Raw genomic sequence first — 16,607 nt, forward strand, 5'->3', positions numbered from 1 at the left:
GTAGCGCGCTCGCCTGGCATGCATGCGGCCCGGGTTCGATCCTCAGCACCACATACCAACAAAGATGTTGTGTCCGCCGAGAACTAAAGAAATAAATATTAAAAATTCTCTCTCTCTCTCTCTCTCTCTCTCTCTCTCTCTCTCTCTCTCTCTCTCCTCTCTCACTCTCTCTTTAAAAAAAAAAAAAAAAAAAAAATATTGAATCTTTTATTTCATGAACATGGTATGTCTCCATTTATTCAGTTATTTAGGTGTTGTAAAATTTCAATATAGTTATTCAAAGTTAAGGTCATGCATATACTTTGTTAAATTTATCCATAAGTATTTTTTATTAAATGTTAATGAATTTTAGTGTATTTACAGAGTTTTCTAACAATCACCACAATCAATTTTAGAACATTTTCACTACCTCAAAAGAAATCCTGTGCTCATTGACTGTCACTCTCCAAATTCTTCTCTGTGTCAGCACTGAACAAACACCAATTCTGTTTCTATAGATTTGCCTATTATAGAATTTCACATAAATGGAAACATAATATATGGTCCTTTATGGCAGACTTCTTCCACTGAGCATGTTATCAAGGTTCATCTATGTTGTGACGGGTAGCAGTACTTGATTTAAAAAAAAAAATCTAATTTATTTATTTTTTATAGTAGAATGCATTTTGACATTGTATACAAATGGAGCATAATTTCTTATTCCTCTGACTGTACATGATGCAGAGTCACCCCAGTAGTGTAACCTTATATGTGTATAGGGTAATAATGTCTGTCTCATTGTACCATCCTTCCCATCCCCACAGCCCCATCCCTCCCCACACTCCCCTCTTCGCAAACCAAAGTTCTTTTATTCTTCCCTACCTGCCCTTCCCCACTATGGACCAGCATCCATTATCAAAGAGAACATTCTGCCTTTGGTTTTTTGGGATTGACTTATTTCACTTAGCATGATATTTTCTGGTTCCATCCATTTATCAGCAAGTGCCATAAATTTTCTCTTTTAAGGTTGAGAAATATTACATTGTGTATATGTACCACCTTTTTTTATCCATTCATCTGTTGAAGGGCATCTAGTTTGGTTCCATAGTTTAGCTATTGTGAATTGAGCTGCTTGTAAACAGATGAGGCTGCGTCACCGTAGTATGCAGATTTTAAGTCCTTTTGGTATAGAACAAGGAGTGGATAGCTAGGTCAAATGGTGGTTCCATTCCAAATTTTCTGAGGAATCTTCATATTGCTTTCCAGATGGCTGTACCAATTTGCAGTCTCACCAGCAACGTATGAGTGTACCTTTTTCCCTGCATCCTCGCCAACACTTATTATTGCTTGTGTTCTTGACAATTGCCATTCTGACTGGAGTGAGATGAAATCTTAGTTTTGATTTGCATTTCTGCAATTGCTAGAGATGATAAACATTTTTTCATATGTTTGTTGATCAATTATATTTCTTCTTCTGTGAAGTGTCTATTTAATTCCTTAGCCCATTTATTGATTGGGTGTTTCTTTTTTTTTTTTTTTGTACTGGGGATCAAACTGAAGAGCATTGATCACTGTGCAACATTCCCAACCGTTTTTTATATTTTATTTAGTTTTAGAGTCTCACTGAATTGCTTAGCACCTTGCCCTTGCTGAGGCTGGCTTTGAACTTGTGATCCTCCTGCCTCAGACTCCTGAGCTGCTGAGATTACAGCCATGCGCCACTGTACCTGACTTGAGTTCTTTATGTATCCTAGACATTTTTTCCCATTCTGTAGGCTTTCTCATCAAGTATTGTTTTCCTTTGCTGAGAAGAAGCTTTTTAGTGTTAATCCATCCCTCCTCCTCCTCCTCCTCCTCCTCCTCCTCCTCCTCCTCCTCCTTCTTCTTTTAAGTATTTTTTGAATTTTCGATGGACACAGTATCTTTATTTGTTTGTTTATTTTTAGGTGGTGCTGAGGATTGAACCCAGGGCCTCACACCTGCAAGGCAAGCATTCTGCCACTGAGCTATAGCCCCAGCCCCCAATTTTTGATTCTTGGTTTTCTTGTGCTTTAGGATTTAGGAGTCTTGTTAAGGAAGTCAGTTTCTAAACCAACATGATGAAAATTTGGCCTTCTTTTTCTTCTTCTATATCCTTAAGTATTTTTTGATGCTTTTGTAAATGGCAATTGAATTTGGCATACTGACCTTGCAAACTTGTATGTTCTAGTAAATTATATATTCCTTGGATTTCCTAAATAATAATGTTCTCTTTGGGAAGGAGGGGTGATCGAGATTGAACCCAGGCCCATACACATTCTAAGCATGTACTTTAACACTAAGGTACACCCCTAGCTTCTTAAATAGATAATAACATTGTTTGTGAGACATTTTTATTTTCTCTTTTTCATTGTGTATGATGTTATTATTTCATGTTCTGGAACCTCTAGTACAGTGCTGAATAGAAGTTGTAAGTGAACAGTGTCTTGTTTCCAATCTTGGAAAAAATGCATTCTTTTACCATTAAGTATAATATCTGTAGGTTTTGTTTTTTTATAGATGCCTTGTAAACTGAGAAAGTTCCTTATTAACTTTTCTTAAAAATTTTTATTAGTTATTGATGGACGTTTATTCATTTATTTGTTGTATGGTGCTGAGAATCGAACCCAGTGCCTCACATATGCTAGGCAAACACTCTACCACTGAGCCACAACCCCAACCCCTCTTATTAACTTTTTAAAAATCATGAATAGATGCTGAATTTTTTTCAAATGCTTTTCTCTTATTATCTCGATATTATGATTTTTCTTCCCCTCTCCCCCTGTTAATGTGGAAATAATTGCATGATTTTTAAGTCTTGAATCAACCTTGTGTTCTTGGAGTAAGCCCTTCTTCATCATATTATATTTCATACCAGAGTAGCATTGATAACTAACCACCCAGAATTAGCACAGATTTCCCTAGTTTAAGGGCACAGTCTACAAAATGTCTGCCCTTATAGAAGGCAGAAGTAGTTTAAGAGTTCCCAAGCCATTCTCACTTCTTTTTTTTTTAATTTTTAAAATATTTTTTTGTAGTTGCACACAAAAACTTTATTTATTTATTTATTTATTTATTTTTATGTGGTGCTGAGGATTGAACCCAGGGCCTTACACGTGCAAGGTGAGCACTCTACTGCTGAGCCATAACCCCAGCCCCCCATTCTCACTTCTGATGACAGGTTCAGGAATTCCCACACCCCTCTTAGGCTTGATAATTTGCTAAGACTATTCATAGAACTCAGAAAGGCATTATACTTTAATTGCAAGGTTTATTATAAGTGATATAAATTGGGGCCAACCAAATGAAGAGACACAAAGAATTACATATAGGAGAGTTCTGGACCCAAAGCTTCTTTGCCCACTCCTAATAAAATCAGGGTGAATGCATTGCCTTCTTGGTGTGTGAACACGTCCACTAACTAGGATGTGTATCCAACCCTCACTTTCCAGAATTTTTATTGGGGTACTGTTATGTAGGCGTCATTGATTGAATCATTGGTTATGTGATTGAACTCAATTCCTAGCACTTCTCCTTACCCTGGATATTGAGGTGATATTAATTATTCAAAGTCTCAGCTCTTTAATCACATTATTGGTCTTTTCACCATAACTAAACATGAACTCAGTTGTAGTACAGGAGCCCATCATGAATGATGAAGACACTTCTATTCACAGAATTCTAAGGTTTTAGAAGCTGTATCTCAGGACCTAGGCATAAAACCAGACTGTAAACAATGATACTTTCCGAATGATGTTATTTGATTTACTAATATTTTGTTAAGAATTTTTGTGAGCTGGGCACAGTGGTGCATGCCTGTAATCTCAGAGGTTCTGGAGGCTGAGGCAGGAGGATTACTAGTCTCAGCAAAAGCAAGGTACTAACAACTCAGTGAGATCCTGTCTCTAAATTAATGTATAAAATAGGGCTGGGGATGTGGCTCAGTAGTCGAATGCCCCTGAGTTCAATCTCAGGTGCCAAAAAAAAAAAAAAAGGATTTTTTGTGGCTTACTGGTAGACCACATGCCTGGAATGCATGAGACTGGGTTCAATCTCTAGCACTGGAAAAAAAAAATAACAACAAAAAAAAACAAAATGATTTTTGTGTTTACATTCATGAAAGATATGGTTGTTTGCTTTTTGTTTGTTTTCCATGTAATTTCTTTTCTCTTAGGTACTGGGGATTGAACCTAGGGACTTGGACATGCTAAGCAAGTGCTTTACCTCTGAGCCACATCCCCAGTCCTTTTATTTTTTTTGAGACAGGGTCTTGCTAAGTTGTCCTAGCTGGACTGGTGCTTGTGTTTCTCCCACCTCAGCCTTCTGAATAGCTGTAATTGCAGGCCTTATATCCCACACTGACTTCTAATTTCTTTGTCAGGTTTTGGTATCGGGCTAATTCTGGGTGGCTAGTATCAGGCTAATACTGGCCTCATAAAAATTAATTGGGAAGTATTCCCTCTTCCCCTTGTTTTTGTTTTTTGGTGTTTTTTAACAAAAGAGTTTATGTAGGTTTTTTTTTTTAATTCCTAAAATTTTCTAGTGAAGACTATGATCCTGGATTTTTTTTTTGTGGGAACGTTTTTATTATTAATTCAATTTCTTTGATAGATTCAGGTTTATTCAGTGTTTCTATTCTAGAGTTAAGAGTTAGTTTGATAATTTCTTTCACAAAACTTGATTGTTGTCTAGTTATATGGAAAAACCAACTGGCATAAAGTTGTTCATAATATTCGGGGTGTGTGTGTGTATGTGTGCACACGCGCTTTTACTAGGGATTGAACCTAGGGGTGTTCTGTCACTGAGCTATATCCCAGCCCTTCTTATTTTTCATTTTGAGACAGGGACTCACTAAGTTAGTTGCCTAAGCTAGCCTTAAATTTATGATCCTCCTGCCTCAGCCTCCTGAGTAGCTGGGATTACAGGTATGAGCCACCATGGCTTTCTTTCCTTTCTTTTTTTTTTTTCAAATCAAGCGTAGGGCCTTTAGCATGCACTCTTCTACTGAACTATAATCTCAGCCCTCTTATCCTTTTATTGTACGTTGGAGTTGTACTGATGCACACTTTTGTTTTCTGGTGCTGTTTCCTGTTTTGTTTTTTTTTAAATATATTTTTAGTTGTTGCTAGACCTTTATTTAATTTATTTATATGTGATGCTGAGAATCTAACCCAGTGCCTGACTCATGCCACACAAATGTGCTACTGCTGAGCCCCAGCTCCAGCCCCAGCCCATGCTGTTTCTTTTTGAATTGTAATTTTTGTCTCTCTTTTCATTAGTCTTAGAAGTTATTTATCAATTTTTTGATTTAAAAAATCATCTTTAATGTTTATTGATATTCACTTTTCTTTCCCACTTTCTGTTTCATTCTTTCTTTTTCTATGTTTCAGTGTTTCTCAGCTTCCACACTATTGACATTTTGGGCAAGATAATGTTTTGTGCATCATGGGATGTTTAGTAGCATCTCTAGCTTTGAGCTTATGATTCTTTGCTTGTTTGTTTCCAGGCTAAGTCCAGGTGTAACCCTCTTTGGATATAAACTTTAGAGATACCCCTGCTTTACTCTAGCTGAAATTTTGTTTTTCTTGCCTTGGGGTATGGATGGATAAATTCCCCCCACTCCACCCCTTTAAGGTTATCAGTTAGAAGCTACTTATCTAGCTTCATAGAATGTGTTCTTTTCATTGTGTAGAAGGCAGCATCTGTTAGGTACTTTAGGTTTAGAAAGTAAGTGAAACAAAAATGTTAATGAATTGGGGGTTGGCTCATTAATTCAACAAGTCTAGTAGAGTATTCTGGGAATGGGGGCTTTTATTTTCCTTCCATGGCAGCACTATTCTTGAGCCAAATTGTGCCGTTTTGTGCAGTTTGAATTCTATGTATTGTTTTATTGATTGCCACCAAACTACACCATAAAGAATTAAAAGTTTATGTATTAGAGGCATGTTGTAGTCAATGAAAACTCAGACTTGGTTGAGATAGTGGCTCTCATTTAAATAGGAAAGGATGTCTTTCTCAAAAGGATGTTATTTGTAAAAAAAAAAAAAAAAAAAAGATTACCTGTACTTCATGATAAAATTATAGAAATATCTTTCTTTCTACTCTTGGGAGTTGTTACGAATTAAGAGTAAGGATGTTGGGGCTGGGGCTATAGCTCAGTGGCAGAGCACTTGCCTAGCATGTATGAGACACTGGGTTCTATCCTTAGCACCATATAAAAATGAAACAAAATAAAGGCATGCTATCAATCTACAACTAAAAAAAAAAAAAAGTTAGGATGTCTAAAAGGAAGTCATTCAGTTCCTTAGTGTTTTTTCTCAGAGGTGCATTTTATTTGGAGAAAAAAAGTGGGCTGATACAAAATGGATTATTCAGAACATCTGAATCTTACAGGAAATTGATCACTTTTGAGTATTTTAGTGATATTATTGGAAGGACCTGGTTGGACACGTAGGCTCAGAGAAGTAAAGGGATCGTTTCTCAGTGTGCTAGTGTGTTCAATTACTAATTTATTGCCAGCACTGTTTGGACTGTTATTTTCTTCTCTTTGTTATATTCTTAAACCTTTTACTGGCCTCATAACTGGTTAAATGATCAGGTGTCTTTTAGTCACCTACCTTTTCTCTTTGTTATTATGATTGTTTGCTTGTTTGTTTTCAGGCTAATTCCAAGTTTATTGAATACCTGTCAAATTGTTGTCTCATAACATACTTCACATGTTTTGAGAAGAATATATTTAGTCTTGTTCAAAATAATATGAGTAGTAACTAGTATTTATTGAATACTTAATCTGTGCTAGATGCTTTATTTATTTATTTTTCTAGGTCTCACAGTAACCCTGCCAAATGAAGAAACTGAATCAGGGGCATTAAATAATTTATCCCAAATTTTACATAACTAGTGTGAATGAGAATTCTCAGAACTTTTTTTCTCTACACCATTGGTCTTTATGATCCCTGTACATTGTTTCCTGGTTTTGCTTTGTTTGGACTGTACAACTTTGCTTTTTTGCTTATCTTGTCCCTTCTACTTGGAATGGTATCTCCTTAGCTGGTTCCAGACTTTGCTAATAGCAAACGCACCTATTGTTTAAGCCCCAGCTGAAATGCCATCTTTTTCTAAATTTTCTCTAAAGCCCCATTTGGAAGTAAACTCTGCCTCTTTTGAATTCTTACAATACTTTGTACCTTTCTTCATTTTTTTATGTTGCCTTGAGTTTTAATTATTCTTATCCATGTCTTAATTTATGAACTAGAGAGCCCCTAAATCAGTTTTGAACAAGGTACTTATTATTTGTTGACTTGATATTATAGGCAAAAGCTCATCAAAATAATAGTGAATACTGATGCTATTTTTAAAAAAGTTAATATGGTAATGATTAGTATATTTATGATAATTTTTGCTTCTTGTTATTTGGAAAACTTTTTTTCCTGATAGAATAACTAAAGATGGCATACATTAGTTGGTTTGGTGGAAAAGTTCACATTTAGCTTGCTTTCTTTCTTTTTTGAAGAAGCCAAATAGTAAAAAATCTGTTTGAGAGAGGTAGAAAGACCTGATGTTTTAATTTTGTTCATATCAGTGGGTCAGATTATGTTCCTTTGGTGCTTGTTTTTGTAATAGGCTCAATATAATATTGTTATTCAGCAACTGGTTATCATTGAGTATATTGTCTTTAGTATTTATGGCTACCAGGGAGATTTCCAGATTGTTTAGAAAAAGTTTATGCTAAACTAGAATCTATTTTTCTCTGAATATGTTTTAATTTATTACTTCCAGTGTTTTATATGTGGATTGTTTTTTGTTTTTGTTTTACTTGATCTTAGTTTTCTTCTTAGAGAAAGGCCATTAAACCAAAACTTACGAGGCTGGAAATCTTGTTATCAATAAACCCATTCATATTTTGAAGTAATGTTTAGTTTTAAAGCTCTTTAAAATATGCCATTTTTCTCTTCTATCTTTCTGCTTTAACATTTCATTCAAATAGAAAATAAATTTAAAAACATAATACTTAATACTTACGGTTAAGATGGGGTTTCATTGTAATTGTTGAGTATTGAATTTTATTAAATTCTACAAGTTTTGACTATGTTTTTATAGTTTCTTCCATCTGATTTATTCATATTTGCTATTAATATGGCTGAAGTTTTAAAACATCCTAAGATTCTTTTTTTCATTTTTTGAAAAAATGATATGTTTATTAAGATAAACTCCTTAAAATGAATCTGTCTTTTTCATCCCATTTCACTGTACTTTATGAAACTGCTAAGAAAGCAAAAGGTAGACAGGAGAGAGTAACTCAAGTCTTTAAGCTCTTAAACTAAAACAGTAGGTAAAATTTTCACAAATTATGAGGCTTGCAAAAACATTTATTTTAAGTTTTGGAAATCCTGCTGTTTTTATTAAATATCCATTGGAATAATAAATCAGATTAAAGTAATGTTATGTAAAATATTCTGAAGTCATTTGACATTTACCAGAATGTATAAAAAGATTAAAGTTTTAGGTCTAGTGATAGAAACTTAAATTCTCCTTTATAAAATTCTTGTTAATGCTAAATTATCATAAAAGTAATACAGTGTCATTCAAGGGAACTAGGTTAGTATAACATAATCCTAATAGTAGCAAACTTTATATAGTTTATTATATATTGTTGTTTAGTATAAATTTGTTAGTTCTTGTAACAATCCTATGAGGCAATTCCAGCTGTTCCTCAGTATCTGTGGGGAATTGATTCCAGGAACTCCCAAAGATAAACAAAATCTGTGGGTGCTCAAGTCCTTTATATAAAATGTATATTTGCTTGTAACCTATTTACATCTTCCTGTATTATTTAAGTTATATCTAGATTACTTATAATACCTAATATGATTTTAAGCTATGTAAATAGTTGCTATACTATATTTTAGTGAATGATGACAAAAACTTTTGTATGTGTTCAGTGTAAATGCATTTTTTCCTCCAAATATTTTCAATCTGAATCCAAAGATGTGCAACCCATAGATATGGAAGGTTAATTATATTGTCTTTTTTCTTATTTCATAGATGAGAAAACAGCACAGAAAAATGAAGGAATTTTACCAAAGCCACACAGTATTTGAACTCAGGCAGTCTGGCCTTTGAGTATGCCCTTAATCTTTATTCAGAATTGCTTTTTATCAGGTGGTTAAGAACTTGGGGCTTTGAAATAAGAGAGATCTGGGATTAATTTATTGCTGCTAATACTATTGAGATGGGAGTTTGTTTTTTGGTTTTTTTTAATAGTTGTAGAGGGACAGCATGTCTTTATTTTGTTTATTTTATGTGATGCTGACGAACAACCCCAGTGCCTCACGTGTGCCAGGCAAGCGTTCTACCACTGAGCTACAGCCCCAGCCCCAGCCTCAGGAGTTTGTTTCTTGTCTCTGAGTCAGTATTAGTGATTATAAAACAAAGGTTGTTTTGGGAATAAAGTGAGATAACATGTGTTAACTGCTATCATGTTGCCTTAACAAGTACTATGCTTGCTCAGTAGATGGTAAGTATCCTAACAAATACTGAAAGGCAAATGAAAAAAGGTCAGCAAAAGAAAATAACCATTGCTAGCATTTTGAGTCACATCTTTCCTGTCTTTAAGCTTGTTTCTTGATTTTATTATGTGTATCTTTTCCTTATATTTTATATTTTTCTTGTGTATCTTTTCTCATGTGTTTCACATAAAAGTCAGAAAGGCTTAATTTGCTTGGTCACCTAGCAGTAAGGCAAGCTTGTTTTGTTTCTATGTTAGGGAAAACTTTTTTTTTTCTTCTTTTAGTAGTACATAGATGGAGATAGAGGAGGACTATGCACATTTTTTCTTTCTAAATAAAAATGGTATTTTTAGATAAAAATGGTATTCTTATCTAAACTAGAAGTAGTAAACACATTTTTAAGCTCATTTTAATTTTGAATTAAATATTTTAATAAAAATTTCTGATATAATGTATTCAACAAAATACAGGATGCTCTAGTTATAGGCAGGAAGGCATGGGCTAGTATTAATTTTATTAGAATAACAAATTTCAATTTCAGAATATTTAACACTGTTAACTGAAAACACTGTCTGAAAGAAAAGTTCTAATAAATGTAGACTTTGCCTTTTGATGCATGACATTGTAGAAGTGTGACCATATGTTGCATTGTTAAATTATAGGGTCATGGCATAGCAGTAACTAAACTAACTCCCCTTTCTATAGCTTTATTAACAAGTGTGGCTAATGTTCTTTTTTTGTTTTTTTGTTTTTCCTTTTAGATCCACACATAATGAGCTGGAAAAGAACCGGTGAGTCAGTAATGGGTGTAGTTCTTACTTATATTTAAAAAGCAAACTCATAATTTTACCTGTGAAAATAATGTAACAGTACATATATAACTATAATTTTATTTTTTAAAATGTAAAGCCTGTCATGATTCTGATATGTATGGTTTGTTTTTTTTTCAAGAAATGACTAAAAAAGTAAGCTTTTGCTACCTAAACTAGAAGAAATAAACATATTTTAAGCTCATTTGAATTTTGAGTTCATGGGGTAGCTTTCTTTTATTTCTGCCTTTCAGAACAGGTTAATCATGATAGGCAGGCTGGGGTTGCGGTTTAGTGGTAGAGCACTTGCTTAGCATGTGTGAGGCACAGGGTTCGATTCTCAGCACTACATATAAATAAGTGAACTAAAGGTCCATTGACAACTAAAAAAATATTTTAAAAAATCATGATAGGCTCATGGCTTAAATATGGTCTTGCTAAAGGATTAGGTTTCTGGAATAGGTAATAAATATGAAAAATTGGAGTGCATTAATTATTTGCAGTTTGTTCATTTATTCATGCTTTCAACACATTTATCAAGCATGAACTATATACATCATTGTAAGCAAGCAGCAAGCTTTACATAGGAAATATAAGAATGTTTAACATAGTTTCTGTCCTCAAGGAACTCACATCTTTGTTAGAGAAGAATAATTAAAATACTGTGTAACATAATAAGTATGTGATGGGAGGCAGAGGGTGGTTGAGGGTGCAGAAAGGTTATTTTGGAAGATTACTTGATTCCCTTTTGTATAGAGTCTTGAAAGACTGCAGAGGTTGATGGGTGAGCAATGAATACTAAGGAAACTGCAAGAGGTTTAGTGTGAATATGAAAGATTATAGTATAGGGTAAACCAGGCCAGATGTTGAAGAGTTTTGTCAGCTATACTGAAAAGTTCTCTCTCAGCAATATGTAGCATTTATTCATTTTAAAATGAGTTGTCATACGTATGATGGTATTTGTGTTTTGGAGCTGGCCTGGCGGTGCGCATTTATAATCTGAGCTACTTGAGAGACTGAGGCGGGAGGATCCCAACTTTAAGGCCAGCCTCAAAGGCAAGGATTCTGTTTTGTTCACTTTTGTATCCTCAGTGCCTGAGATTTGGATATACAGTACGTTAATATTGAATGAAGGATAAAATTGGAACTCAAAGTTCAGGGGTCTGGTAGAAGACATTTTGTTAGTGACAATGCAGTTCAGCAGGAGATCTTCCTTTTTTTTTTTTTTTTTAAATCTATTTTCTGAATTACATTTCTAGTATATTAAAGATATGGATGATTTAAAACATGGCAGGAAAGACCATGAAAAGATCAAGAAATGATCTCTCTGAGGATTCTAAAACTAAACTCTAACATTGAACTTTAAATAGAAGTGTAGAGAATATTTTGGGCTACAAGGATTAAATACTGATAAATATGTGACTTTTATAATTCTGTCGTCCATCTGGATGTGGCCCTTGATAGACCCCCCCATTGGAAACCTGGCAAAACTTGTTTTAACATTTGAAAGAGTTTTTTTTTTTTTTTTAGTAACTCTTTGGAATGGAGGTTTTAAAATCTTTTGAGCAAATTTTGTTTCAGGCATTCTGGATATCATTTTTTACTTACTGATAACTTAGAAAACCTCAGAGAAAATGACATGTGTATCACTCATAGTATTTATTTAGATATACCCTATAAGTTGTTTAATCTAGTGTCTGATTGTGACATATGTACAACATGCATCTCTGTATTACCTGGGCTGTATGACATCTCCAGTAAAGGTCTTTTGTTCTGGTTTTATTTACTTAGTGTGAGACTTTCTGATTAGTTTACTAAGCTATAATACTTACGGTATGATTCTCTCATTCTCTTCTGCTAGCCCTAAAAGGGCTAATAGACATACATTCTTTATTAATCTAGAAGGGCTAGTACACATTTTTCATTTCTTTATTTCTCAAATTATTTCTTCCTCTTGCTCTCTTCTTCTTCTTCCTTTTTTTTTTTTAATTTTTTGTCCTCTTCCCTCCCTTTCTTCTCTAAGCCTTTGCTGAAAGGTGATACAGGATTAACCTTTTGAAGATACATTTTTCAAAGTTTTTTTATCACTATAAATAAAACTCTTAATTTAGTAGCATGTGTCACAGGGTCAGTGCCAAAACAAAACCAGATTTAATAACCCATTCCCACTTTTGAAAATTTACCAGGGAGACTTAAGGCTTGGGGAGGCGTTTACCAGGAAAGCAGCACAGAAATATTTTTAAAAATTTAAGCCTATATATATATTTTTAAAACATCAGCTTTTTAAAAACTATTTTTATTAATTGTCGATGAAATTTTTTATTTTATTTATTTGTATGTGGTACTGAGAATCGAACCCAATGCCTCACACATGCTAGGCAAGTGCTCTGCCACTGAGCCACAACCCCAGCCCCCCTATATTGTTATTAAATTTTTAGGCCCCCACCTAGTTTTATTTAATAGTCCTTTTTATCAGGCATGGTTTTTTATTTGATGTGTTATAGAAAAACGTTAATCCAGCTTTGGCATCCTTTGAGATAAATAGAATTTTGGCTTTACCTGTCCTTTGCCTTTAAGCATGATCTTATGTGAAGAAAGTATCTCACCATCAAAATGGTAAATTTAATTTTGTCTTTATTCTCAAAAGGCATTTTTATAATTCATATTCTTGAAATTCAAATAATTCATATTCTTGAAATTTGGCCACTATAAATATATGTATTATATGTATTCATATACACACATATGCATATAAATCTTCATTTAAGAAAATGCTTTTTTTCCTTTTAAGCTTGGTTCTAAAATCTTAGATATAAATCTCTGAGTCTGTTTTTTTACTTGGGCAAATGCAGTGTTGGGCAAATGTTAGTGATTGGCAGAGTATTTCCAGATGGCTCTCTTAAATAAAGTTGTAAGATTGTTAAAAGCCTGTGTTCTGTCCTTGAAATAATAGCTAACAAATGTTGAGGTTCATACTCCCAGATTACAGAGGGAAGCCTAATGGTGGAGATTTGGGGTCTGGAATACCCAGAGTATTATACCAGATACCTACAGCATATCAAGGACCTTTGGGTAATTTAGATTGAATATGGAAGTTTGCATTCTTTCTTGATTTTGTCCTGGGGGCTGATTTCTGCCTAAAACCATGTAGATTGTGTTGAACTTGGTCTAGATGGTTCAGGAGCATTTGTTACCTGTATGCCATCCCTGGTCCCCTAGACCTACAACAGATCATAACAGTCCAAGAAGGTGAAAATGGAGAGAAAACAGAATACCTTTAAATATTCTGTATTCCTCAGGAACCTATATGAATTATCTCATGGTAAACTCTTTGAGACTGAAGAACTAAGAATTTATTTTGCTTATGAATTGGGTCCTTTGCCAGAGAAGAAAGGATTCAGTACAGATTTTAGGTCGCTTCATTGCTTTTTCATTTTCTTAATTCAAATTACTGATGATATTTTTTAACAGAGTCAACAACTTTAAACAGGACTTTAATGGTCAAGAACCTTAGTGCTGACTGCAGGAGAGGCCATTCAACTTTAATAGCTGTCATTCCATCAAAACAAAAGGCTTACCCTTATTAAACTTTGGCAAAACTGGAAGGGCCAAATGAGGACACAGAATTAATAATTCCTTCCTAGGCAGAGAAATGACTATTTGTAATAAAAGAGATCGATGTCTTACAAAATGGTATTAGGTATCCTCCATACATATGGACTTTCACATACCCCTTAAGGAAAGAGGAAAACTAGCACTTACGGAGTTACTATATCCCCACATTTTACAAAGCTATTATGTAATTCTATGAGGTTGGAAGGCAGGAAGCGTTGGTTACAGTATCATTGAAAATGACCATTTTGACTTTGATAGTTACAGTTTGAAACAAGGTGATGTGAATATAAAGCACTCCTAAATCATGATCTTGTCTGATCATGAATTATGATAACTATGTTTAATATCAGTCTTTCTTTACAGTGATGATTAATAAATAGTTTGCTGGCATGATGATAAATAAAATGAAGTATAAATAGTGACCCTGTTATATCCTTACAGTTAAGGCTATTATAGTTTGGTATTTATGGGTTTCATCTTTCAGTACTATGATCTACTTAAGTGTCCAGTTAATGTCTAGGTGCACTAATAATGGAAAACTGAAAATCATTAGTGTTCTGTGTGACCATTTTTGTTGAAAAAGAAATTGAAAACAATAGAAAATGCCAAAATGGATTGCATGAAGTAAAGTTAAATGTAGAATTGTGAAACTTATGTAAACTGGATCATGATATCTTATGGATCAATTAAAAAACTACTGCTTTGGATAACTAAGAATAATGAATGTTGAGCCATGGGAAGAGAGAGAATTTGAATATAGGAAAAGAATAAGGAAAAGGGTCAGTGTGCATAGAGCTATATTAAGGAAGTTGGCATTGTAAGTTGTGTTCAGGAAAGACTGAGTCAACCATGTTGAATGGAATAGTAGAGTGGAAGACAAAGGTGGAAAGGTGGTTTGGGATTAGATTGTGGAATATTATTGAGTGTCAGAGAATTTGAGTTTTATTTTGTTGGCAGTGGTAAGTGATTTGAGACTTTTGTCACAGAAAGGCATGATTAAAGCATTAAAAAAAAGGTATTGTCTGGCTATGGAAGAATAGCTTGGATGCTTTTGAATTAATCCATTATTAGAAGTGGGAACAGAGAGAGAAGTAAGAAACACTGTAAAGGAACAATATTGTATTTTGTTAACTGTTATTGTTCATTTCTCCCTAACATTTCATTCTTCACATAATAGCAAGTCTGATCTTCTTAGAGGATCTATCAGATAAAGTCATTTCTCTCTTTACAATCCTTCCCTGGCTTCCTATTGCAACTAGATAAAATCTATGGCCTACAAAGTCCTAGCACTCTCACTTGTTTCCTGTGGTGCACCTGATATTGCTTTTTTTAATTTTTCCTCAAACATACCAAGCTTATTTCCATCTTAGGGCTTTTGTACCTGGTGTTTCTTCTGCTTATACAGCCCTTGCTCTAGTTCATCATTATTTAGTTCTTAATTCATCTTAGAGAACATTTGCATGCCAGTTACTCTCTATTACATTGCCTTTTATGTTACCATAACATTTATATTTGTGTTATTTGACTTCTTTTGCTAAAATATAAGTTTCAAGAAGGTAGGAACTTTGTATTATTTACCCTTAGCACATAGTAGTCATTGAGTAAATATTCACTGAGTGAAAGAATGATATTGAATAGATTTTAAAATCTACAAGGGTTGGGGGTATGCTTAATGCTAGAGTGCCTGCCTAGTATTGTGTGAAGTCCTGGGTTCAACCCCGAGTACCACAAAAAATAGAAAATAAATAAAATCAACAAGTTATTAAACTATGACTAAGTGAAAAGTGGTGTGTGTGTGTATACACGTACTCATGAGAGCTCAGCAGACAAAAATAATTTTAGTAGGGAATAGAAATTTAATGAACCCCTAAGATGTAAATAAATTATAGGAGAGAACTCAATAAGTGGGAAGATCTTAAAGGATTTTTGCCATGCAGGATTTCGTCCTGCTTGTAAGAAGAAAATCTGTAAATTTTTTTAGAGGCTTATTGACTCTTTAGTTCATTTGGGGTATCATATATTGCACTAAGACAAGGACATGTAATTTTTTAAAGGAGAACAATTTACCAGAGTTTATGTTTCAGTTGTAAGAGACTTATTCCTTTTTCATTTCATGATTTGAAATTGGTAAACATTTTTTCAAGGAAAATATTTTTTAAAAATATTTCTCTAGATGTTGACAAACGTTTATTTTATCCATTTATTTATATGTGGTGCTGAGAATTGAATCCAATGTCTTACACATGCTAGGCAAGTGCTCTACCATTGAGCCACAACCTCAACCCAAAAGGAAAACGTTTTATATGTATTTGAAGACTAGAATTCCATAAATAATTTTAACTTTCATGTATATTAGTAGTTTTGATGTTTTATGTTTATCACAATTGTTTGGATGTGATAATGAACACCATATTTTTTCCTAGACTCTACTGTGCTCCCATTAAACATGGATATTTTGATGGAGTTTAGTCTGCCTTATTTTTTAACAAAACATGAATAAATCATTGGGCATTGGTTTCTTAGTATATCATCTGATGTCTGTATCAACTAATAAGATATATAATGGTAAACTACTGAATGCTTTTCCCATAAGATCAGGAATAAGATAAGGATATTTACCCTCACGACTTACACTTAGCATTGTCCTAGAAGTCCTATCCAAGGTAGTTAGCCATCT

At 33.8% G+C, this 16,607-nt stretch overlaps 1 protein-coding gene across 4 annotated transcripts in view; it reads left to right on the forward strand.

The window, feature by feature from the left end:
- Mxi1 (MAX interactor 1, dimerization protein) overlaps nucleotides 1–16,607 on the forward strand; it is a 74,373-nt gene that overhangs the window by 32,335 nt on the left and 25,431 nt on the right. For 3 of the 4 annotated variants that reach the window (XM_026389132.2, XM_077799016.1, XM_077799015.1), the window contains exon 3: nucleotides 10,268–10,297. The exons of the other annotated variant lie outside the window; for it this stretch is intronic. In XM_026389132.2, coding sequence (XP_026244917.2) covers nucleotides 10,268–10,297 — 30 coding nt within the window. The remainder of the gene's footprint in view (nucleotides 1–10,267; nucleotides 10,298–16,607) is intronic. 4 annotated transcript variants of the gene reach the window in all.

The sequence above is a fragment of the Urocitellus parryii genome, chromosome 5 (assembly GCF_045843805.1).
Source record: "Urocitellus parryii isolate mUroPar1 chromosome 5, mUroPar1.hap1, whole genome shotgun sequence".
In the NCBI taxonomy this organism is placed as follows: Eukaryota; Metazoa; Chordata; class Mammalia; order Rodentia; family Sciuridae; genus Urocitellus; species Urocitellus parryii.